The 26,926-nt window shown below is 44.8% G+C and overlaps 1 protein-coding gene across 3 annotated transcripts in view; it reads left to right on the top strand.

The window, feature by feature from the left end:
* Positions 1-26,926, top strand: part of ARHGAP9 (Rho GTPase activating protein 9) — a 744,735-nt gene that overhangs the window by 304,130 nt on the left and 413,679 nt on the right. For all 3 annotated transcript variants that reach the window (XM_078688987.1, XM_078688988.1, XM_078688989.1), the window contains 2 exons: positions 986-1,047; positions 2,124-2,211. In XM_078688987.1, coding sequence (XP_078545113.1) covers positions 986-1,047; positions 2,124-2,211 — 150 coding nt within the window. The remainder of the gene's footprint in view (positions 1-985; positions 1,048-2,123; positions 2,212-26,926) is intronic.

Below are 26,926 nucleotides of genomic sequence, written 5' to 3'. Positions count from 1 at the left end.
GCAAAAGCTCAAGTGCAGATTGTGTTATGTTATGTCATGTCACAGCGATTTTGTATAGTGCAACATCCACCATTTCCAACATCATCTTGTGTTGTTTGATGTTAGTTTCCTGGTGATGGATTGGTCCAGAAGGCAGGGTGTTCACATGGATGATAAGGTTGTTCACCCTCAGCCTCATTCAGTGTCTGTTGGTACCCTTATTCAATGCAGCTGCATGATCTTTAAAGTAAAGGTCTCTCTTTGTTTAGAATTAGACATTTTATGGAGGGTCTGAAGGCTTCATCTGGAGTATTGCATTTGAGGTGTAATCTAGCATATTTCATGTAGGTCTGGAGGCCTCACCTTGAGTATTCTATCAAGTTCTTGAGCCCTCATTTGGAGTGTCCACCTCTGAAAATCACCATGAAGTCTTTTTAGACAGTCATTTTTTACTGATGAAGGTACATGGTTGGGTGGAGAGTGAATGGGTGGTAAATGGTGAATTATATTTAATAGGGAGGGAGAATAATGAGCGGTCGATTTATTGGTGGAAATGTTTGATGGATGGAGAATCGTGAATGAAGAGATGTTTAATGGATATAGTTGACAAGATGGGGGTGAAGCATGATTGGTTGGAATTTTGTAAATGAAAAGAGGAATGCATGGCGAATAATTAATAGGTGATGCATAAATTTGGATGGCACATGAAAAGGTGGCCAATATCGCTCATATGCTTTGGGTCATGTATGAAAAATCCCTTTTCTGATGCTCACATAACTGATAGATGTAGTATGTTCACTCTCTTCTTTGTCTTTTCCTGTACTTTTCTTCTCTCTTCCTTTTTGTCATTGTTTCTCTTTTTTCCTAGTTTCTTTATTCTTATAATTTGACTTTTCCCTCCATATTTTCTCCATCCCTCCATATTTCCATGTCTTTCATTTTCTACCTCCCTTACAATTAGCATGGAATGATAATTTGTTTTATTATTTTGTTTTCCCCACATCAGGAGGTGGAGAAAGCTGGCCAGCTAAACAAGACCAAGATAGCAGAAGGAGGGCGAAAACTGAGGTACAGAGAAAGATATATGTAATGGTGGTCAGAGAGGGCAATAAAGCGTGGCCCGCAAGCTGTGTTTATCAGGCAATGGATCTATGATCATGACTTTAGAACCCTATATTCCAGGTCTCAAATCTAGGGATGGTGGACCCAGACCTTGTTCAGTACATGGTCCATTTCTTAATTAAAAGCCCTTGACCCGGTGCTAGGTGGGAACCACAATTTTCAGTCCTACATGCTGCGCTTCTGGTGGTACATTATAGGTGGTGTAGCGATGTGTGACATAGGTGATTTAACAGAGACAGTGCATACTGGAAGTGCAGAGTTGTGTCAGTAAAAACAGTATTCATAGAGATTGTGCTATTATCGCAGAGATGGTTTAGAAAGCTGTGCACAAAGACATTGCAGTATAGGCCTGGGAGTGGGAGAAGCAAATTAATGCATGCTGTGAAGCGTGTTGGAGGACATGTTTGGTATACCATCAGGGATTGAGGCAGGGACATTCCAGATGGAGTAAAGGAGCACCTGATGGGATTGAGGCGCCACCTGTTGCAAAGATGGAGGGAGAGCAAAGCATTCCATGCACTGAAGTGCATTGTACATCAGAGATGGGTGAGCAGCATATGCCTGGGTTAAGGTGTAATGTGTCCTAGAGATGGAACATGAACACTATTGTTTATTGAGGTGCTTTGTATCTTTCAGATGTAAGAGAAGACTATGCTCGAGTTAAGGTGCGGTGTGCCCTTGGTATAGAAAAGTATCACATGCAGGAGTTAAGGTGCTATGTGTCTTACAGATGGAAGAGAAGCACATGCTTTGATGGGCGTGCTACGTGCTTTTGAGATGGAAGAGCAAATTATGCTTGGCTTGAAGTGCAATGTGTTCTAAAGATGGAAGAGAGGCAGATGCTGGGTTGTTGAAAGACCAGTTTAGGATGGGTTTAGTGTTGTGTCCTAGAGATTGAATTGCCAGCACCACTGGCCTTGAAATGCTTTGTGTCGCAGAGGTGGAGTACCTGCATGCAGAATTAATTTACAGTAATAAAGCTGGGATCACAAAATTGACACATCTATTGTGTCTCCTTACAGAAAGAATTGGACCTCATCGTGGGTGGTTCTTGCTGGGAACAGCCTGGTATTCTACAAAGACCCAAAGGCGCAGATTCCATCTGGATGGGTATGTGAAAATATGGCCTTATTACCCTAATAAATCTCAATATTTGAAAATAATACTTTATCTTTAATAACTGTCCCTTCTGTCTTTACATTACTTCTATGCATATTCATGTATCTCATTATTGTTTCCCATGCCGCACATGTTGCCACAATCCCTCTTTCAACTCTAATTTGTTATCAGTCTTATATTCAGTCCCACCTTTTAGACGTCAGTGTATAGCAAACGGTACAAGCTACTGTGACCACTCACAAGTTAATAAAACCAGCGCTCAGGATTAAGGTAACTATCAGGATCCTAGTCCCTCATTGGAGAGACCAGGCATGTTTGGAATCTGACTTTGAATATAGTCCTTAAATGAGTTGGCTTTCAGAGCTCCTTTCATGATGCTATGCTTTGCAATGTCCCCTATAGGAGACCTGAATTCCCTCTTATGGATTTACGTGTACGTTTCCCCCTCTTACATTCCAATTGGTTGGTCTGTCTTGCTGTGCTGTACCTGAGGGAATTGGCTTGGAGTATATTGGTGAGCTTATTTTAAGAGGTCCTAGGTCCCGTTTTCCTCAGAGGTCTTATAAATAGTCCACAGAACTTTGAATTGTATGTTTTATTCTTCAGGGAGCCAGTGGTGTGTTTTTATGAGCAGATGTTATATGGCCTAAGATCCTGCAATTAAGGCAAAGTCGATCTGCTTGGATTGTATGAGCTGGTTGTTCTTCTCTTGGGGTCACTGTAGACTGAATTATGGAAGTCAAGGTGCAACAGCACCAGTACTCTTTTGAATTTTATTCTGTAATTGGTCTTCAAAAGCAGGAGGAACCTTTCTAAGCAGGACCTAGACATTTGTGCTTTTCCTACAGATTGGTTCCTTTGACCGAAGGAAAGCTCTCAGTTAAACCAAACCCACATGTTTTTACTGACTGTATTCTTGTGGTGGGCACTCCCAACTCTGTATCACATCAATTATTTTGATGCAAAATATCGGATTTCAGTCTTTTTTTGCTGGTTAAGGGTATAAGCCTATGCGAAGCTCCACCCCCACAGACCCTCAGCCTCCCCAAGTAGTGAGTCTGAGGTACTTTATCTGTGAAGCATTGTGAGTTATATGTTTGACCTGAGCACACTCTGTTCAAATATACAGACCTAGTTTCAGTTACCACCATCCCAAGCTTCTTCTGTAGGAGAGTGTTAATAATACGTGAACATTTGCATAGCTCACACTACAGTTAGTTTGCCTCTCATTGCATAAAACAAGTACTTAAATACCTCAACTGTGTGGTCCTTGTTTTATCTACCTCAGCATGATAAACATCTATTTCGACTGATAGTGATTTAAATGTGACCTGCTGATGACATGTAGATTTGCAGTACAAAAAGCACATATGGTTTTGTCGGATTAACTTGTGGTATTTCCACAGTCAGTGGGAGGTTGCGCAACAATCCTCTCCTAAAATACATTAATTACATTATAGATTCCAAACTCACGTAAGTTGTTCATGCATTTCACATATGTTGTTTAACATTAGTACACATTGCAATATATCTCAAACAAAGTGTTCTGTGTACAGTGAAAAGGAAAAAGTGCTTGTACAGTATGTGAATATGCTTTACTATAATATAGCACATTTAAAAAGAAATGAATCTCAGTTGCTCTTGGCCTGCTTTAAAGTCTCCTAATATATTTCATCAGGACAAGTGAAGAGATCCAACTCTTTTATCCAACACAATCACGTAATGCAAGCCAGCTCTTTAGTTCCGTCAACAATTCAACTCATATATACAATGTGTGATATTAGATCACACCACTGGGTCTTCCTCGGGACAGATAAATGGAGATACCCTAATTCTTCGTGGGCGTCACTTGGAATAAATCCTTACACCAGCTTCCTACAGTCTCTTTTCTCTTCAAAGAAGACCGAATTCGTTTCCTTTGCCCTAATTTCTGTGGATGCACCAAACATTATCTCTGTGTTTCTCATTTGTGATTTGTCTTAACAAGTCTCATTTTCTTTGGGTTAGCCTGCGGTTTGACTCGGACTGGGATTCACACCTTGCTAATGTCACACCCCTGTACTTGAAAAACGGACTGGTATTTTGTCATTTACATTACCAGAAGGGCGAAGGTTAATCATATCTCTGGGCGCATTATCAAGTCAATCATCATTATCCAGTGTACTCAGGGTCTCAAACCTGTTAGTTATTGAATATTAAAATTGTCAGGTAAAGTGGAACTTCGTAGGCAGCTGGAAACAGGAAGACTAAATACTCCTTGTGTCAAATGTGGTTTATAAAAATAATCCAAAGGTAGAACCTCGATTACAGAATGGGCACCTTGGAAACGGGAAAGCTGTGACATCAGCTAGGCCAGGCTGATCAACATGAATCACTATACAATCCCCCTAAAAAACTTGGAGTCCAAATCAGTCTTGGCTGTGTGTATGATCATATGTATATTTTGGAATAAGAAACAACCTCCCCCAATTCGCCCATCAAACCAGTGAACAACATTATTTTTTAACTGAGAAAATATTTGTGTTGAACCTTATTTCAGTGCGGTACTTTCACTAAAATTGCAACAAACGGTGTGACATCAGGTGGGAGATCTAACATTGAGGGAGTCTTCGATGGAGTTACTTTAGTCGGATGCCTCCGACTGTTAGCGCAATCTTATTTCACCTGGCCTGGATTGAGTGGGAAAGGAGTAAGAAGAGTATTATCAACTGTGGGGGTGAAAACATGCCTTGACATTATGTTACATTGGTTATCCAGCTGCTTTTTGAGGGTGGAGCTGGGAACCCATTTCCCACCCTGTCATTATTCCCTATTGAAGCTAATGGAACGGCTATAGCGGAACAACTCTCTCGCTACATGATTTCCAAATCAGTAGGACAGACTGGATTATTGACAGCGATACAGCCCGTTGGATTTTATTAATCCGGAATGCACCTTTTCAATCATGGTCAACCTCTTATTGCAGGCATAAAACGATGTTTGCACTAGTGTTTCCAATTTACTATGAAGTTGATAAAATAAAAGTTTGTTCATTTTGATTTTAGAGTGCTATGGATGCCCACTGACTCCACCATTAGATCTCCCACTAGCTACATGTGGCAATGTCATTCAAGGTTTTCATTGTGGGCTCTCTTTTTTTTACAAGATTGTTGCTCAGAATCTAGGAATGCTTCTGCGTTGTAATGGTTAGTGAACTGGCTGCCCCGAGGAGCTTAGTTTAGAAGTGCATCCCTGTCTCCAAGTGTATGCCCGCCCTGTATCAAACGAAGTTTTTAGAGGGCGAGGACGGCCTATGATGAAGCATGACACCAGGTGGTGTGTGAGGCCAGTCCTTCACTTTTTGTGAGATGCCCCCACTGGATACGCATTTCTAGAAATCCTGTAGGAATACCAACTAGGGACAGCCCCATTTGTGTTTACATGCCCTGAGGAGCTTACCATCATTATCATTTACTTAATTATCACTGGCCAATTACTCAAGGGGGAGTGGGGCACGCAGCCCCCCTCACTGGGCTAGTTTGGCCCCAAGGACCACATCCCCCAGGGCCCAGCCACCAATTAAAGGGGGAGGGCCTATATCAGCCCGAGAACCCCATCCCTTGGGTTCCGGACAATAATTAAAGGGAAGGGGACACTGCCTGGGCCAATTTCAGCCCCAGGGACCCCATCCCCTGGGCCATGCCAACAAAGGGTGGGTGCCGCAATGGGAACCCCAAGACCGCCACAGCCGGCTCCCGGCAGCCAGCGGGAGCTGGCATCATTCCCAACCCCAGGGAGCAGCTAAAAAGGTGCTCCCTGCGGGCGGGAGCATTATTCAGATCAGTCTCCCTGCACGCATCAGTGTGGGCAGGGAAATAGATTTTAAGTCTGCTTCCAGCTGGTGGGAGCATTTTTCAAGCTCCTTCCAGCTGGAAGCATACTTCATGTTTGCTCTCGCTTGGCAGGAGCTTTGAAATTGATCCTGTCAAGCAAGAGCAAATACATGTTTCCCTGCCTGCCCCAATGCGGGCAGGGAAAGCGATTTTTCCCGGAGGTGTATCATGCAACAGTATCTCAATGGGAGTCAATAAATGTCTGCCAGGGATTGCACGTAATTAGGTCTGAAACGGTCCAGTTCCATGGGCTGTTGAGACAAAAGCAGGAACATCCTGGTCAATGTATGATATAGAAAGTGAGAAATTACGTAGTCAGAAATGTATTGGCATAGGACTCACCAGTGTTGTGATTATAGCCTTCAAAAGGATTGATGGCGGTCTTAGCTTCTAAAGTGAGGAAAACCAATAGTCTTGGCTGGTGTATTCACGCAGTCAAGGATGCATCTGCATTAGCAGAGAGAAATAAAAGTTAAGGCTGTGCACACTGTTAACTTAATTGCAGCCACAAACGTGTGCTGATACTAACCAGGGAAGAGAAGGCAATGGTACTGAAAGTGGAACGGGAGGAACTCCATTTTTTTTCTCAACAGTCCAGTGAACTGGCTCATTTCTGACCTAATTACTATAATCCCTGATAGACCACAGTGGATCCTCTCTTCCCTCTCTGGTTCCCTCCACGTGAGCGTATTCGCCACCCTTCAATTGATTTTGAGGAGGCTTCTTCATCCTAGTAACGCTAGTACTGGCTCATGTTAGCCTTTCTTCTCCTCTCTACTTTTCTGCTAAGGTGCCTTGGATTGCGTTCAAGTACCTTAACACAGGTCCCTTATGCAATCTTGCATTGGCTCAAGTTAATTGATACAAGGGTTAAATAAATGTTCTCCCCCATTAGACAGCTAACTTCTTCCTTGTGTCATTCTTTTCCTGATAATGACCTCTAGTCATGAAGGTCGAAACGTCATCGACTTGTACCAGCTAAATTGGAATTGCTAATTAAGACATGATTTTTCACGATCTGTACTGTAATGATAAAGTTCATGCATAATAATTATTCAAAATATTCCTCAGTTTTACTTTTTTCACGTGTTTCACTTACGCTGTTTAAATATTTGTTCACGAGCACAACATGTTAACCTTACACTTAGTACACAACTTAAAAAGCATGGTTGATGCTGCATTGTAACCCTTGAAAGCATAATCTTATGCCTTTGTTGTTAATACAATTGTGCTTAAAACCAAAAGTTGATATTACGTGATTTTGTTTTTCTGTAATAAATTTTCTCTTTATATTGTACCCTTCCATTGAGACATGGTTACATGATACTGTACTCAGATCTCAAGTGTAGCTACAAGTTTCTCCTGTGGTTTGGAATAATGTTCCAGGGGTGGGCACCACAGGAGTGAGCTGGAGCTGACTTTGGGGGTTGGGGTCCCCAGGGCCATTAATGGCTCAGAGAGGAGGGGACTGCGCCCCCCCTCCCTTATCTAATTTCAGCTGCACCCTGGGGGATGGGGTCCCCGTGGCTGAAATCAGCCCAGGGAGGAGGGCTGTGTGCCCCTCTTACCCTTTTTATACAAGACTGGGCCGCAAGGGGTTGGGTGCCTGGGGCCGATATCTGTCCGGGAGGGGGGCTACAGCCCCTCTCCAACGTATACGTAAGGCCAAGCCTCATAATATAATTAGAAAAATCCCTCCGGGACCTGCCCTATCCGGGGGCAAAAAAAAAACACAAATACGGGCGACCATTCTTGATTTTTCGTTTTTTGCTATGGATCCTCCACGAATTTCGGGAAGATGAAAAAAAGAAACAGTGGTCTTGAGGGTGAGAGTGTTCCTACCCTGCCCCTATTTCTTTTTACAAATACGACCTTCTGTAATCTAATCTGGTACGCATGTAAAGCTGTCCAATGCACTTGGGCAGTCTTTGTGCAAAACTAAAGTATGTATATTTTACCTTGAGACAAGATCTGATTGACTGCCACCACGGATCCGATTGACTGCCACCACATGAACAACGATGTGGCGGTAGCCATATTAATACTCAGAACTTAGCTGGGAGTCCTGGAAAAATGGTACAAAACATATAAGAGGGCAGGGTTGGAATACCCTTAAGCCTGGTGGGAGGGGAAGGTCGTTTACGACGAAACTTTTAGCATGCAGTGCTATTACAACGCGGTTTTTAAATCGCATTCTATTACAACGCATGACTCTGGGGGGCGCTCAAGGATAGGGAATACTTTTAATTTACTATCCAACACCTTCCCTAGTGTCAACGGGGACTGGTGTTGGAATAGTAAATTAAAATATTCACTATCCAACAACCGCGTTGTTACAGCATGCGTGCTAAAAGCATGCGTTGTAACAACATACATCCCTGTTGGGAGGGTAAGGTCCCAGAGTGCAAGGCCCTCCAGTGATGATTTTTATGATTTAATTTTGTGGGATGAAAATGTTGATTTTATTACATTTTTGAATAAAACTTTATTGAACATTTTTAACAATCACTTTTATTAAATATTGCATTGTGGGAATTAGTAACATATACATTTGAATACATTTATTGGTGATTTTGGTCAAAGATGATATATCTGCTTTATTTACATTGATATACTCACCCTCACCTAAAGCCAACGGGCCTGCTTTTTATATCTTGGTGTTGTGACCCTTTAGCAAAATCAGTAATTCTGCTTGACTGCAGCCAGGCCCTGCAACCAACTGCACACTGCACACGGCTGAAGGACATCTTACTTTACGTTAAAAAAACTTCATAGAATTTAATTGAAAAAAAAAGGTAAAAGTGACGTTAAAGACAGAAATTGTAATAATACTTTATTTTACTTGGTTTTTTTTAAACTTAGGAATTCACTGAAAAAATCTGAGGGTGGGTGGAATTGGCATAGTTTGATTCCATAGAATCGTAGAATTACATTAAAATTCCACCAGATTCAGCGGAATTCCAGTGTGAGTGGGCATTTGGAGCTGTTGTCATAGCGTAAAATGCACCCTTGTGTTCAAAAATGGATGCAAGGGTGTATTTTGCTCTATGAAAATAGCGTAGCCAAATACCACTTGGTGCCTGGCGCGTCAAATACTCTACAGTGATTCAAACATTTAATCACTGTAAGGGTCAGAGTGGTATGCAGTGGTTTCTAAAGTTTCGATCACCTGGCGCCCGCCCCTTACTTACTCTGAGGTTATTGATTCTTTAATCACTGCAGAGCATGCAAAGGTGCCAAGTGTTTTATGCAGTGGTTTTTAAACTTTAGGTACCACTTTATGATTTAATTCTGCTAGCAAATGGGTTGAATTTTTAATTAATCTATACCAAAATTCCTCTGATTCTGCCCTTGCCTAAAAAATCCCAAAGGTTAAAGGGACGTTATAGTTAGCTGAAAATGTACATTAAACCATAGTGTCTTCAACTAACTAAACCACAGAAATTCACCAGTTATAGTTCTCTCAAGTAACTCATGCCCTAAAGTTACTATAACTCGCGCCCTCACCATTCATTGGTTTTGTTCATTTAAAATGCTATGTTTTAACTGACATTTTCACCTAACTATTATGTCCTTTTCACCTTTCGGGTTTTCAGTTAATTCATATACATATATGACGTATTTTCACAGAACTTTTGCAGAAAAATGTCTCATCCATGTCAGCTCTTTCCTGGAAAGTTTCAGGGTGATCTATCAAGCGGGGACCCAGAAAAAGCGGCTGTTCCCAAAACACATTTTCTTCATGGTGTCTTCCATAAGAACATTTGACACAGCTACAGCCAAAACAGTTCAATGGAGTTACACCAAATTTGGCATAAGGCTAGATCTTGGTCCAGAAAGCGTGCTTTTTGTGATTTGATGTAAATTCTTTCAGTAGTTTGTGAGGACATAAGGTTCCGAATTTATGTATATTTCATTCCGTGGAGGATATGCGGGCCTAAAAGATCAAAAGATCTGATCTGATTGGCTGTTAGCACATCAACATAGATGTGGCTGCAGATAATTTAGGACTTTGTGGCAAAGCCCCCTGTCCTTAAAAAATGATATAAAAAGTTATGAGGGGAGGATAGTGGTATCCTGCCCCCCTAGGCCTGGTCGGGGTGGGGGGTGGTCATAGATGGACCCCCTAGGGACAAAAACTACATTTGTTTATTAATTGACTCGATAAAAACAAATGCGGGCTCCCGCCTGTGAGGGGGACAGCAGATTTATTTGTATAGGCAAGGGGAGCCACATTCCCTGGAGCAGCATTAAAAGGGGATGGGGTGCACAGCCCACTGCCCATTCTCAAGATGTCTGAACCGTTCCTTGGATGTAAGGAGTTTGGTAGCCAACCATAGGGGTGTGGCTACCTGTGGGCTACAATCCCATAGGAAAATCATTTTGATCACTGGTATCCCGTCTCTCTTCCCACTCCCAACCAGTCTACCTGAACAAAGGGGTAGCCTTTTGTGAGTGAGATCGTCATTTGCCCATATAATGCTGCTTCTCCTTTGAAGCTTGCTGGTTGGGACAAAACCCTGAGTGCCTTCCTGCGAGGGGTAGCTAACACCTCCCTCTGTAGCAGGCGTCTATTGTCCCTGCTCCAGGGCGTTATTCACACCACTCTCCAGGGCAGCAGAAGTCTGTCTGGTTGCCGCAAGCTAACGGATAAACTAGACAATAGGGTGGCATCTTTCAAAAAGTTGCCTTTCTCAAAAAGTGACATTCAATTTGACTAGGGCATCAAGTCGGATTAATGTCACGATTAATTTGATACTTTGTAGTATCTATTTTAGTAGTCTTATTCAGAAGTTAGCCAGACGTAGAGGTTAGCCGGTAACTCTGTACTAGTCAATGGGGCTACTAACCTTTCCACAGCAAAAAGGACAATTTGAGGCCTTTGCTGCTAGGACATATTAAAATACATGGCCCATTTAATAAATAGCTGTTTGCTTTAGAGCTCAATAGATTTTCCCTAGGAGAGACTAGCATATATTGTTAAAGGACGTGGGGGCTTTGCCTTTGTTTTAGATAGCAAAGACGAACTAGCAGTTTTAAACTGCTCTTCCAGGCTGCAGTGGCAGACTGGGAGACATTTTGTATTTTGCCACAGGCAGGGTGACAAAGAGCAGGCAGGTCGAAACGTGTCAGCCAAATAAATCGACTTCACAACATTCCTGAAGTGGGGGCTCTTTCTTTTTTTTAAATATCTTTATTGGATTTTTACAGCAGTGGTTAACACCCATCCCCCCATCCACCTAGGCCAAACAGGTAAATACGTAGCAATATCATTATACATGTAGTCATATAGACAGCATAGTTATTTTGGGGCCCATTGGGGAAAGGGAGGGGGGGGGGGGAGAAAAGCACCGACCCGAGACTCAATATAGGTGTGATAAAGGCCGCTTTATTGGAAGCAGGTGCATCCTACACAATAACAACCTTGGCCTGTGCGGCACAATCTAAACCTCATAAATATGTAATTTCCTGACTCACCCCCATCCCCTCCCCTAACTGATTCCCACAATCCACAAACAGTAACAATTAGCATAACGTCAATTTGCCTCTCCACCTGGCTAAATACTTTATTGTGCTTGACCTACCCCCCGATAACCCAAACAGTTCTCCTACTCTTCCCCCATATATTAGGAAGAACCGCCCCTACATGCAGAATGCACCCCACACCTGCTCCAGCGACATGCGAAACCCCCCACCCAATCATAAAACCCCCAATGCACCAGCCTCCACCGAAACAACGCCCAAAATCCCCCGACAACCCCAACTCCCTTGAAAACGAAACTCCCCCGAAAAGGAGAATACCCGCCCTTGGGGCCCCCCCCTTCAACATGACCCTGGGAGGGAGGGAGGGGAAAAAAAATTTCATCCGCCACCCCCGCCCGCCGGCCGAGACACCACACTTAAAATGGTGTCTCTGCCGCGTCCCCGGCCGGATATCCAAACCCAGCCCAAAAGGAGCCCAACAAAGCCCCGCCCCCCAGCCCAAAAGCTACTAAACAACCAAACCCGTCCCCGGGCGGCGCCAACTCCACCCCCCCTCCCTTTCCCCGGCCCCAAATTCCCCCGGGCGGGGCAGGCCTCCCTTCGGTCGGCCGCCCCCCCCAGGACCCCCATTGGGGCCCATTGGGGAAAGGGAGGGGGGGGGAGAAAAGCACCGACCCGAGACTCAATATAGGTGTGATAAAGGCCGCTTTATTGGAAGCAGGTGCATCCTACACAATAACAACCTTGGCCTGCGCCGCACAATCTAAACCTCATAAATATGTAATTTCCTGACTCACCCCCACCCCCTCCCCTAACTGATTCCCACAATCCACAAACAGTAACAATTAGCATAACGTCACTTTGCCTCTCCACCTGGCTAAATACTTTATTGTGCTTGACCTATCCCCCGATAACCCAAACAGTTCTCCTACTCTTCCCCCATATATTAGGAAGAACCGCCACTCGAGGGACGTGCTAACGGTCCTCGACCCCCCCTAGGACTCCCCACCGCTTAAACCCGGTACGTGCCGCATGACCCAGCCGGCAGGACCACACCCCTAACCATATGGCGCGCCACGGACCCCCCTCAAACACAGTGCTGTCAGGTCAATGCCTTCTTACCGCCGGCAGGTCCTCCCCCCTAACCATAGGACCATGTCCTCCGTCCCAAAGTGTAGGGCCATGCCCTCCGTCACCCCGTATAGGGCCATGCCCTCCGTCACCACGTACAGGGCCATGCCCTCCGTCACCAATGTATAGGGCCATGCCCTCAGTCACCCATGTACCAATGTATAGGGCCATGCCCTCAGTCACACATGTATAGGGCCATGCCCTCCGTCACCACGTACAGGGTCATGCCCTCCGTCACCACGTAGAGGGCCATGCCCTCCGTCACCCAGGTATAGGGCCATGCCCTCCGTCACCCATGTATAGGGCCATGCCCCCCGACACCGGCGTATAGAGCCATGCCCTCCATCACCAGCATAGAGGGCCATGCCCTCCGTGACCAACGTATAGGGCCATGCCCTCTGTCACCACTGTATAGGGCCATGCCCTCCATTACCAATGCACAGGGCCATGCCCTCGTCACCAATGCATAGGGCCATGCCCTTGTCCCCAACGCATAGAGCCATGCCCTCGTCACCAATGCCTAGGGCCATGCCCTCCGTCACCAATGCATAGGGCCATGCCCTCCGTCACCACATGTATAGGGCCATGCCCTTCCTCACTAAATGTATAGGGCCATGCCCTCAGTCAACGTCACCCCCGGGGCGTGCTTCCAGGTCGCGGAATCGAGCTCCCTACGAAGTATGACCGCACTGAACCGGGGCCGTGCCCTCTCTCTGGCGCCCAGGCCCCCCCCCCTGTCAACACAAGGGCTGGGAAGCCGCCCAGCGCCTGCAGGCAGTCCGCCGAAACCGGCCGTCCCACCAGAGAGAAGCCCTTCGAATGGTGCGTCCCACACCGGGGCCCGTCTGCCAGGAAAAAACCCCTGCCGCAGTGCCCCCAACACCCCATCACCTACCCTACCCCCCTGCCCCCACATGGCTGCGTCACCGTTCGCGTCAGACCCAACCGCGCATTGCGACCCCCCTGTCCTCCGGCGGGCGTGCTCCCTGACCATGGAGTCGAGCTCACTACGGAGAATGACCACACCAACAGGGGACCGTGCATCCTCTCTGGCGCCCAGAGGGAAGTCCTCCACACAGTGCGACACCCCCCAGAGCCTGTCCGCCAGGAAAAAGCCCACTACAAAGAACGTACCTCTCACCCGCGCACGACCCCCAAATGCCCTTGATATGCCCGCGGCCTAACCGAGACGCTTTCCCCGTTCCCGTCTATACGCCCGTACCGACCGCTCGGGCCCCCCAAACCTGCACCTAGGCCGACACCGCAAAAGTAGTCAGCACCTAAAAGACGCCCCCATGTTCACCCTCACGGCATGAAAAGGATCCAGTACGCTCTGCCCAAACCCCCCGACCCTGCGAGACGGGTAGACTCCCCCCTCTTCAGAACCCCAGGTCACCGACAAAGCTGCACCGGAGCCCGAATGAGGCCCGAACGACTCCCCTATCAATGCCCCCCGTGTCCCTACATACAACTCCATCCCCCCCAGACCTTCACCCAGGCCGCCCCAAGCAACGTGTAGCCCTCCCAGACACTCCAGACAAACCTACCCCTGCACTCGTCTCCCCCGCATAAATACCAAAATGTGCTCATCTTAACAGGTATTTTGCTGCAACTGTTATTGCCTCCACTTATAGTATACCAGTAACATTACACCTACAACAAGCCATGACTAGTGGCTTTGTCGAAGGTTGTTAGTTGGATAAGATAAATATACTACATGCATATATAACACCACGGCTGCGTTGTACATACTATTGAAAATGCTTTGGTTCTTGTGCGAGTGGTTGTGGCATAATGGCGAGAGAGCTACCAACTTTGGCGCTCAGGAAGCAAGTCGGAGTCTCATCATCAGCTCAAGGTACAGTGGTTCTGAGCAAATCAATTAATCGCCAGAGCCTACCAGAATTAAATAAATATGTCCGTGTTGCCGCTCAGGGAAGGCACTTCGAGTTCAACCCCATTTAACTGCAAACAAATAAAAGTTACGTCAAAACAGTGTACTGCTGCAGGGGTAAGATATCTTTCCATTCAGAGAGCGAGGACGAAAATGTTGGGCCCGACAGGGACCCGTCTCGGTACCTGCTGTGGGCTTGCGCGTGATTTAAATGGGCGTGACCGCGGCGAACGCAGAAATCACGGGGACGCGCAGAATACACAAACCGCTGTCAGGCCTAAAAACAGACATGGCGTGGCCAGCCCGCCCTGTTGACAATCCGCATCAAGTTGTTCGTGTTTAGTTATACTGCCCACACTTACACACTTGCGACCCGGCCACATTCCTCAAAGGCGGTGTCTGTGACGCAGCCTCGAGTACATAAAAGGCACACTCTGAAAGCAGGTGTCTGGAAACGACTAACTTCCTTCGTGGCCCCGCGAGCGGAGCACAGTGTCGGCCTGGGCAGCGAAACAGGGAAGATTCACAGAAACAGCACTGTATTAAGGAAACGTCACTGTGTCCGACCAGGCGTGTGGAATTTGTAGCCGCGGGTGCGGCGGCGAGACCCGCAGTCATTCTGCGGTTCCTGTCAGAAAATTTTAGCAATCCTGTCTCCCATTTTGCAGTCACGCCCCCTAATGTCAGAGACCATAACCGGTCTAAAACACTAGCACACTGTGAACAGGTATAGCTTCCATATGGACCATAAGCGACGGATTTAATATCAATAGTACCCGCGGCCTCAGAATTTTTATTCCTATTTAATTATGTATTTATGTATTTAATTATGTTGATGTCTACATCTCCGCCCTAATCCTTCTGCGTGTCGCCTAGGATTATACACCGACCGGAAGCAGTGGTCAGTGTGGACGCCGTGATGCCGAAAAAAGCTGAGAGTTCACTGCATTCAAAGATAGTCCTGCTCAGTGTTAGCGATCTGAAAAGCCACCTGCTGGAAGGAAGCAATAATCCGGCCCCCTCTGCCATTCCACAACTGTTGGTTGTATCTGCCTTTCAAATGTCTGGGCTGTGCTCAGAAAGGATAACGCTTGTCGTTTAGTCTACAGAAGGTGCACAGATAAATGGAATAAAACTGAGTTTGAAAAATTCTTTAACAAAAAGACTATTTACTTGAAGAAAAGGTCCTCGGAGGCATGTACCAGTACGCCTCAACTACACCTCGCAGGCGATGCATATCCGGAGTCGTGGATATTCTCTCAACGCGCCCCCCGACCGGCATCGTCAGGACAGTGGCGCGCGCCACGCCAGGCCGCGACCGCGCTCAAAAGCGCGAAACGAGCGCCCGTGCCAGCGGAGCGCCGCTCTTCTACCTCCGGCACGTGGCAGGCACACCCCGCACCCACAGCGCGGACTGACAGCCCAGCGGCACTGTACGCACCGCAAACTATTTGCCAACCATGCGCTGTAGGAATATGCACATGCGCTGTAATAAACGCACCTGTCCGCAAAACCTCCCCCACTTTCAAGGGGGCAAACCTCCCCCGTGTATCGCCCATTCCTCCCGTCTCTTCCCGCCCCCCATCCCCCTACACCACCGAAAAGTCCATACCCCCCGCGCACACACCTAAGATTTTTTACCCCCCAAGAAGTATTTATTTAAGTATTCCTTTACGTACGCTTTACTATGCAGCGCGGGCCCCTCCCGAAGGCGCCAAAGCGCCTCACAACCGGGACAGAAATGAAACATAATGAGCAACAGTACAAAAGAACATATCACACAGCACACGTCACGTTACATAAGGCAATAGTGACAATCGTGAGCAAACAGAATACATGAGGCAGTAAATAGTGCGAGCAACCAAAATCCATGAGGTGAGACATAATGAGAAACATTACAAAAGAACATATTACCCAGCATACGTCACGTTACATAAGGCAATAGTGGCAATCGCGAGCAAACAAAATACATGAGGCAGCAAATATTGCGAGCAACCAAATTCCCTGAGGCGAAACATAATGAGACACATTACAAAAGAACAGATTACCCAGCATACGTCACGCTACATAAGGCAATAGTGACAATCGTGAGCAAACAAAAGACACGAGGCAGTAAATAGTGCGAGCAACCAAAACCCATGAGGTGAAACATAATGAGAAACATTACCAAAGACATATGACACAGCCTACGTCGCGCTACATAAGGCAATAGTGACACTCGTGAGCAAACAAAATACATGAGGCAGTAAATATTGCGAGCCACCAAAATCCATGAGGCAGTAAAGATACTAGTGGCAAGTGTGCTGCCCCAAAACGAAACCCCGGCGGCCGTAGGGACCCTTCGGGTAGGGGCAGCTGGGACTCACCTAGTCCCACGTGGGAGCGCGACCGCCCGCACCAGGCAGAGCCGGCCCATCCGCTCGGCCGCGTGGAGCCGCATGCTGCTCACCCGAGCTCCACCGTCGTCCAGCGATGTGTCCAGCATACCTCCTGCGAAATGTCCAGCCTGCCGGGAAATTCTCGTTTCACCGAGGCCTAAAATGTCCCATTGTATCCACACCTACAGTAAGTCCATTCTTCACAAAAAATTTTCATCCGCCACCCCCCGCCCGCCGGCCGAGACACCACACTTAAAATGGTGTCTCTGCCGCGTCCCCGGCCGGATATCCAAACCCAGCCCAAAAGGAGCCCAACAAAGCCCCGCCCCCCAGCCCAAAAGCTACTAAACAACCAAACCCGTCCCCGGGCGGCTCCAACTCCACCCCCCTCCCTTTCCCCGGCCCCAAATTCCCCCGGGCGGGGCAGGCCTCCCTTCGGTCGGCCGCCCCCCCCAGGACCCCCATTGCGGCATCATATACTTGAAAATAGCATAATAGCATATTAGAAGAAGGCGACAAATTTCCTAGAGCAAGAAAAAGAGAAAAATAAAAGAGGTAATAAAAAGCAAACAATAGAGCAAACTCAAGATTACCCCTCCCCAGCCAACCCCCCTCCCCCATTGTCTTTTAAGCAGATACCTTAATATTTAAGCTGTGCTCTGAGCCAAGCGGGCTCTTTCTTGTGCTGCAGCACGAGTACTGATATATATGGATTTACGTAGTGCTGCTAAAGAAGCTTGAGACTGTTGGCAGATAGATGCGAGGACGTGCAGTTGCCTCGGACTTGTCATACTAGTGTGTGTTCTAGGAACAAAATCTCAGATAAGAATGTTCTCAGTACGGAAACCCGTTGATATTAAAATCACGGGGCATTAGATTGCCCTTACATGAATTGCCACAAAAGCTATTTGGTGTCATTTATGAGCCTGATATTCTTCATTTTTCCTAATGTGACATTATGGGACTAGTAGTCCTCCTTGACGCTGAAAAAAGGTATGGCAATTTTAATGTTCCCTAGTGTTTAAGTGCACTTGTTTGCTGTTTGGTATTGTGATTGCAAATCAGGAAATCCTGTTTTCAAATCGGGGAGTTTAACACGCATATAAATAATCAAGAGACGCAAATATGTGTCTCTTTGCTGATTTAATGAAATAAGAAGGCGATGGATGGTGCGCGAACAGTGAATTTGATTAACTGCTAGTCTCCTCAAGGTGCAAAGTATAAAAGAAATGCAGCGCGTACAGTTAACATAAGATTGTTATTGTTTTAGAGGGTTTGTGCTATATTTTTTTATGAAGGAGAAAGAAGGTGTTCAAACACATGAAAGAAGTTGTTTTTAGTTCCTTGTGCAGAATTATGATTATATTTCGACTGCACATACATTGACAAAATATTGAAAATGGGTGCATTATGCTTTTTATAATAATATATGTGCAAGTTTTATAGCAGCTTCAGTGCATTTATACAGCACAAAATTTGAGTTGTAATGCAAGGGATGATTTGTTGAAATATGTGGTATTTTGTCTATGTTAATGAATGTGAGACGATAAAATGTGAAAGAATAATGGCGCTTACCAGATTGACAACGGCTGTGGTTACAGCCGAAATGAGTCTCTCTTGGTTGCTGGGTTGAAAAAGGCCCTCCATAATACAGAAGCCTTATTCATGCTTGCCCCTATGTGCGTGATGTCTTTCCTTTGGGAGTAGGGGTTGTGTGTATATATATATTCACTGAAAAAACCATAGGTTATAGACCATATATAGTTAGGAATTTGCATTTACAAAACCTTGAAAATTCACTGAAAAAACCATAGGTTAGAGACCATATATAGTTAGCTGGACATTTTATTGACATAAAACCAATGAAATTCCATATATAGTTAGTTGCACTAACTATATATCGCGCACCCGCAATCCACTGCTGATGATGTCACATATTACATCATTCATGACATGGTCAGTGACATCACTGATGACATCACTGATGACATCTCAAATGACATCACTGATGACATCACTGATGACATCTCAAATGACATCACTGATGACATCATCTAGTGTCTGTGTGTTTTTGTAAAGTTTAAATATGTTTTACATATTGAAGAATGAGTGGATGTATGGAAGACTGAGTGTGTGTGTGGCTGGCTGGGAGGTGTGTGACTCTGTGCATATCAATGTGTACTTGTATCAGTGATTGTATAAGAGAGTAAGTATGTGTTAGTATATGTGTGAAAAGTATGGTGTTCTGTGTTTAACTGTATAGATGAGGAAATCGAAGTGTGATTGATTCTTCACAGGACTGACTAGGTGTATGAGTGCATATGATAGTGTTGTAATAATGAGTGACTGTATGTATGAGTGATTGTATGGGTGAATGTGTGTGTAGACGTAGGAATCAGTGAGTGCGTATGTAGTAACTGGTATTGGTGTGTCATGATGTCATCAGTGATGTCATTTGAGATGTCATCAGTGATGTCATTTGAGATGTCATCAGTGATGTCATCAGTGATGTCACTGAAGTATGGTGTTCTGTGTTTAACTGTATAGATGAGGAAATGGAAGTGTGATTGATTCTTTACAGGACTGACTAGGTGTGTGAGTAACTCCATGGATGAGTGGCAGTGTGTGAGTGTCTGCATAGGTGTATGAGTGCATATGATAGTGTTGTAATAATGAGTGACTGTATGTATGAGTGATTGTATGGGTGAATGAGTGAATGTGTGTGTAGACGTAGGAATCAGTGAGTGCGTATGTAGTAACTGGTATTGGTGTGTCATGATGTCATCAGTGATGTCATTTGAGATGTCATCAGTGATGTCATCAGTGATGTCATTTGAGATGTCATCAGTGATGTCATCAGTGATGTCACTGACCATGTCATGAATGATGTAATATGTGACATCATCAGCAGTGGATTGCGGGTGCGCGATATATAGTTAGTGCAACTAACTATATATGGAATTTCATTGGTTTTATGTCAATAAAATGTCCAGCTAACTATATATGGTCTCTAACCTATGGTTTTTTCAGTGAATTTTCAAGGTTTTGTAAATGCAAATTCCTAACTATATATGGTCTATAACCTATGGTTTTTTCAGTGAATTTCATTGGTTTTTTAAAAGCTAATATCTATAGCTGTAAAATATATTCTTTATTACGTGACGTATCACGTAGCCACGTGAGACGCCTCATGACGCGTCGCATAACCGTGACAAATCGGCTCTGCAGCGCAAACAAAACCCGTAACGTAAGCGTGCCGGAGCACGCTTACAGATATATATATTTTTTTTAACCTTAATTAGACAAAATCCACACGTGCACATATCTTGAGGCCTTCCAAAGGCACATCAAACAAACAGTCCCTACAATTTTGCCAAGTTTGCTGGAAATCTATTCCCCTAATTTTTTTTTTACTGTTTCTCTTGGTTTTCCCCTTGTTACGCTTACCGGGACGCTACCCGGTACGCGAACCGGACGCTCCAAAAACACAAGATGGCGGACTCCCGTTACGCTGCCGGTTAGCTGCCCGGTTCGCGTACCGGGAAGCGCCTCTACCGCGAAAAATCGCGGGGGACTTTAATATCCCCCTCATCAATCCTAGGGGGTCAGGAGGGGTTTACCTTGCCCCCTTTCCTTCATTTCCCCCTTCGTTTTTCACCACATCTTGTCTCTCGATCGTACCGAGAGACAAGATGGCGGCCGCTCCGGACTGTTTAGAATGTTGACAGACACCGGAGAGCCAATCAGCTTCGCTTCGCGAAGTTCCGTTACGCGTCAGGTACGCGAACCGGGGCGCTAACCGGAGCGCTGTCACAGATATATATATTTTTTTAAACGTTAATTTCTCAAAATCCACTGGAGCACATATATTGAGACATAGCAAAGGCACGTCGGGCAAACCATATCTACAATTTTGCCAAGTTTCATGTAAATCTATTCAGCCGTTCAAGCTAAAAGTGAGTCCAACCGCCCTATGGAAAAATGAATGGGAAAAACGCGTTTTGGGACCCCCCTTTTTTCTCGGCCCCCCCTTGACGAAACCCCCCCAAATTTTCAGGGGCTGCTCAGAAACAAACTGTGCCATTTTCCTGAACATTTCAGCCAATTCTGTCCACAAACGCCAAAGTTATTAGACATAGAATTTTCAGAAATCCCATAGAGAAAAAATCCTAACTATATATACCCACTGGCTATCGCCAGTAGGTAATATACATATATAAACATATATAATCTGCATATCTATATAAATATAAATGCATGCATACATATACATATATGCATACATATGCATGTTATTTACATGAAAGTTTTAAAAACACTAATAAAAGCAAAGCTAAAAAGCCACCTCATTACAAACAGAATGGCTTTAACTTAAACGAGGGCGAGATCTATTGCATTTTCAATGCTTGTTTACTTTGGTTCTATCAAGAAGGCATTCAGATGTGTCACACATTTGCCATAAATTCTGAATGTTAGCACTCTAGTTGCTCATTAGATCACTGTAGTAAAGCTAGTGCTCACCAGGGAAGTCTGCTGCTAATCATGGTTTGCAGCCATTTTCCCGCATTTTTTATCCCGCAGACTTTCAGTCCGCATACCATTATCCCGCAAGGTCATTGACCTCGCATACCATTATCCCGCATTTTTTCAAAACGCATGTGCATTTATCGCGCATGCATTTACAAAGAATTACGTTTTAAAGGCATGTATGGTAAATGCATTTGCGTTGTGAAAACCACGATGACGAGAGAGGTAAGTGGGTTTGTGTTAATTTTTTCGTGGGTTAGTGATTGTGTAGTGTAGTGTAGTGTAGTGTAGTGTTGTGTTAGTGTAGTGTAGAGTTGTGGTGGTTGTTTAGTGTAGGGTCATGCTGGGGGTAGTGTTTTAGGGTTTAGGGTTGTGTTGTAGTGTTTGCGTAGTGTAGGGTCATGCTGGGGGTAGTGTTTTAGGGTTTAGGGTAGTGTTGTAGTGTTTGCGTAGTGTAGGGTCATGCTGGGGGTAGTGTTTTAGGGTTTAGGGTTGTGTTGTAGTGTTTGCGTAGTGTAGGGTCATGCTGGGGCTAGTGTTTTAGGGTTTAGGGTAGTGTTGTAGTGTTTGCGTAGTGTAGGGTCATGCTGGGCGTAGTGTTTTAGGGTTTAGGATAGTGTTGTAGTGTTTGCGTAGTGTAGGGTCATGCTGGGGGTAGTGTTTTAGGGTTTTGGGTAGTGTTGTAGTGTTTGCGTAGTGTAGGGTCATGCTGGGGTGTAGTATTTTAGGGTTTAGGGTAGTGTTGTAGTGTTTGCGTAGTGTAGGGTCATGCTGGGGGTAGTGTTTTAGGGTTTTGGGTAGTGTTGTAGTGTTTGCGTAGTGTAGGGTCATGCTGGGGGTAGTGTTTTAGGGTTTTGGGTAGTGTTGTAGTGTTTGCGTAGTGTAGGGTCATGCTGGGGTGTAGTGTTTTAGGGTTTTGGGTAGTGTTGTAGTGTTTGCGTAGTGTAGGGTCATGCTGGGGTGTAGTGTTTTAGGGTTTTGGGTAGTGTTGTAGTGTTTGCGTAGTGTAGGGTCATGCTGGGGGTAGTGTTTTAGGGTTTTGGGTAGTGTTGTAGTGTTTGCGTAGTGTAGGGTCATGCTGGGGGGTAGTGTTTTAGGGTTTTGGGTAGTGTTGTAGTGTTTGCGTAGTGTAGGGTCATGCTGGGGGTAGTGTTGTAGGGTTTTGGGTAGTGTTGTAGTGTTTGCGTAGTGTAGGGTCATGCTGGGGGTAGTGTTTTAGGGTTTAGGGTAGTGTTGTAGTGTTTGCGTAGTGTAGGGTCATGCTGGGGGTAGTGTTTTAGGGTTTAGGGTAGTGTTGTAGTGTTTGCGTAGTGTAGGGTCATGCTGGGGGTAGTGTTTTAGGGTTTAGGGTAGTGTTGTAGTGTTTGCGTAGTGTAGGGTCATGCTGGGGGTAGTGTTTTAGGGTTTAGGGTAGTGTCGTAGTGTATGCGTAGTGTAGGGTCATGCTGGGGGTAGTGTTTTAGGGTTTTGGGTAGTGTTGTAGTGTTTGCGTAGTGTAGGGTCATGCTGGGGGTAGTGTTTTAGGGTTTAGGGTAGTGTTGTAGTGTTTGCGTAGTGTAGGGTCATGCTGGGGGTAGTGTTTTAGGGTTTAGGGTTGTGTTGTAGTGTTTGCGTAGTGTAGGGTCATGCTGGGGGTAGTGTTTTAGGGTTTAGGGTTGTGTTGTAGTGTTTGTGTAGTGTAGGGTCATGCTGGGGGTAGTGTTTTAGGGTTTAGGGTAGTGTTGTAGTGTTTGCGTAGTGTAGGGTCATGCTGGGGTGTAGTGTTTTAGGATTTTGGGTAGTGTTGTAGTGTTTGCGTAGTGTAGGGTCATGCTGGGGGTAGTGTTTTAGGGTTTAGGGTAGTTTTGTAGTGTTTGTGTAGTGTAGGGTCATGCTGGGGGTAGTGTTTTAGGGTTTAGGGTAGTGTTGTACTGTTTGTGTAGTGTAGGGTCATGCTGGGGGTAGTGTTTTAGGGTTTAGGGTAGTTTAGTTGTTTAGTGTATGCTAAAGGCATATTCGTTCTAAAAGTTTTCGTTATTTTAATTTGCGGCCTAATAGTACATGCGGGATTTTTTTTGCGGACTGATGGTATGCGGGATTTCGTCATATATTCGCTAATCATACTTTCTATGGCAAAATGAACCCCCTCATTTTGTTCCTTTTTAAATTAAATGTTTTAAGAGTTACCACTTTATTCCAATCAAGATGGCTTCAGGTGTGCCATACCTTTGTAATAAGTAGGACTGTTAGCACTCTAGTTGTTCTTTAGAACACTCTGGGACATTCTGTCATTGGGCTATAGTTGGGCTACATCTGGCTGATATTTGGGCTACATTTGTTTTTTTTTGTCTCTGGTGGCCATCTTTGGGCTACATTGGGCTACATTGGGCTACATTGGGCTACATTTGGGCTCCAACATATATATAGCCCAATGTAGCCCAATATATATTTTTCAAAGTTAATTTTCGTAAAAACCACTGGAGCCTATATCTTGAGACATAGCAAAGGCACATCGGGCTACCAGTCCCTACAATTTTGCCAAGTTTGGTGTAAATCCATTCAGCCGTTCAGGCTAAAAGTGAGGCCAACCGCCCTATGGAAAATTGCATGGGAAAAACACGTTTTGGGACCCCCCTTTTTTCTCGGCCCCCCCTTGACGAAACCCTCCCAAATTTTCAGGGGCTGCTCAGAAACAAAATGTTCCATTTTCCTGAAAATTTCAGCCAATTCTGTCCTCAAACGCCAAAGTTATTCGACATAGAATTTTCAAAAATCCCATAGGAAAAAAATCCTAACTATATATACCTACTGGCTATCGCCAGTAGGTAATATATATATATATATATATATATATATATATATATATATATATATATATATATTGTGAGCCTCAACAGATACAGAGTGCATCCGCTCAAAGTCTCTCAGTGTACAAAGTTTTGGCCGTTGTTATATGCAGTTCATTAGGTACAATAAAGCAATTTTGTTAATTCCAAAAAGCATCTCAGTCTTAAATCAACAAGTGCGGGCATCTGATAAGAACACAGATGGCTCTCTACCTCGGGGAAAGCTAGTGTGGGCCAGTATGTATGTGTCCAGATATCAAGTATGAGGAGCTCGTGATCACTACGTGTGGTGTGCAATTCGTGTCCTGATTGGTTTGGTGTTTCTATCTACATATGGGATCTAGATTTGTGTTTTTTGGGGGAACGCAAGCCTTTGGCCAAACATGTTTCATTGGGGCCAATTTTCTCAGACTTGTTTGTGGTGCAACTATCTTTCTGTGGGATCGATCAGGGTTTTCCCTGGGCACGTGTTTGCCTTTAGGTTAAGAGAGATTCCACCTGTGATCTGGTATTCGATAAGCGTGGGTATGGTTTTCAGGACTTGTCTAACCACGTATCTCTGATTTGAGGTTGATGGCGAGGTCACCTTGGGTGAATCCAACAGTTATGATGTGAGTTCATTAGAACTCCTGAAAATAATAAGGCAGTTACTGGTATAATTTTTATTGTCATCCTTAACATTGTGCATACAGTTGTCATAGCATACACTGACATTGTTCTTACTGGTATTGACACTGTTATGTTTGCTTGGGTCATAATGTACATTGACATTGTTCTTACTAGTAACAATATTGTATTTGTGTATGGATTATGACATACATTGATAATATCATCGTTTCCAGTGTCAGCACTACTGTGCTGGTAAAGGTTATGACATACATTGATATTGCATTGACAAATATTGGGATGGTCATGCAGGCACAGGGTATGGCATACATTGATATTGCATTTATTGGTATTGCTGTTGTCAGCCTGCACATATCATGGTATTTATTGACATTGTATTCACCCATTTCAACTATATATATATATATATTTATTTTTATCACCAAATCCCCACCTGGAAAATTCTGGAGCACTCACGGTTCATGTACTTCAATTAATTTTTATTGGCAATAAAAATTAATTGAAGTATATGAACCGTGAGTGCTCCAGTATTTCTCTGGTGGGGATTTGGTGATAAATAAGTTAAGTTACGGCCACAGTCATGAAGGTTGCACCCACCCATGAAGTTGTCCGGCAGTTGCAGTGACAATTGGTGGTAAAAAATATATTAAAATATATATATAAATATATATATATTAAATCACTTTCCCTTCTCACAAGGAAAAAATGGGCCACACTCCCGAAGTGGTATTAAATACTTTCTTTAATAGTTACATAGATTTAAGGGGCTGACAGCGCTCTAGATCAACGCGTTTCGAACACGTTGATCTAGAGCGCTGTCAGCCCCTTAAATCTATGTAACTATTAAAGAAAGTATTTAATCCCACTTTGGGAGTGCGGCCCATTTTTTCCTTGTGAGAAGGGAAAGTGATTTCATGTGAAGCGGCGTGGTTCAGCCGCAGGAGATCGAACCAACGATGAGCGCTGCAGAACCGGAAAAATTTAACCGAGTGTGGTGTAATATATATATATATATATATATCAAAGCTCAAGTTGCCCCTAGGGCAGAGACTCACTCGAGCACTGACCACCATGGTAAAAACGCTTCATCGGGCAGATAGTTGATGCAACCTGACGCGTTTCGAAGCCAAGTGCTTCTTTCTCAAAGGTTCATCTTCGCATGATGCTTGAGACACACCCTCTTTTCAGTTGATATCACGCCCTCTGATGGGCAATGGTTTCTGGATCTTGTAGTGTGCCTCCGTCGTACAGCCCTGAATAGGTACATTATGAAGTGTTCATTTCAAAGCCCTGAATGGACTTCTGTCCTCTGGTGCGTTTAAAATCCAAAGTCAGTGCCCCACCTGAGGTGAAGCGTTTTTACCATGGTGGTCAGTGCTCGAGTGAGTCTCTGCCCTAGGGGCAACTTGAGCTTTGATTTAACACGCGGCCGCCCTTGCCGCGAGAGACTGCACCAGCCCCCTAAGGTCGGCGCCACGAGGTTTGGATCCACTTCACCTCAGGTGGGGCACTGACTTTGGATTTTAAACGCACCAGAGGACAGAAGTCCATTCAGGGCTTTGAAATGAACACTTCGTAATGTACCTATTCAGGGCTGTACGACGGAGGCACACTACAAGATCCAGAAACCATTGCCCATCAGAGGGCGTGATATCAACTGAAAAGAGGGTGTGTCTCAAGCATCATGCGAAGATGAACCTTTGAGAAAGAAGCACTTGGCTTCGAAACGCGTCAGGTTGCATCAACTATCTGCCCGATGAAGCGTTTTTACCATGGTGGTCAGTGCTCGAGTGAGTCTCTGCCCTAGGGGCAACTTGAGCTTTGATATATATATATATATATATATATATATATATATATATATAATCTCCACCGCCCGTTATCCAATAATCCACGAAGGATGAGGCGCAGACACCATTGAATCTCCAACTCTTTATTCAGCATGAAATGAAATATACGCCATTAAAC

The sequence above is a fragment of the Lissotriton helveticus genome, chromosome 1_1 (assembly GCF_964261635.1).
Source record: "Lissotriton helveticus chromosome 1_1, aLisHel1.1, whole genome shotgun sequence".
Taxonomy (NCBI): domain Eukaryota; kingdom Metazoa; phylum Chordata; class Amphibia; order Caudata; family Salamandridae; genus Lissotriton; species Lissotriton helveticus.
The sequence above is the reverse complement of the archived record's forward strand: the minus strand, read 5'-3'. Positions and strand labels throughout refer to the sequence as shown.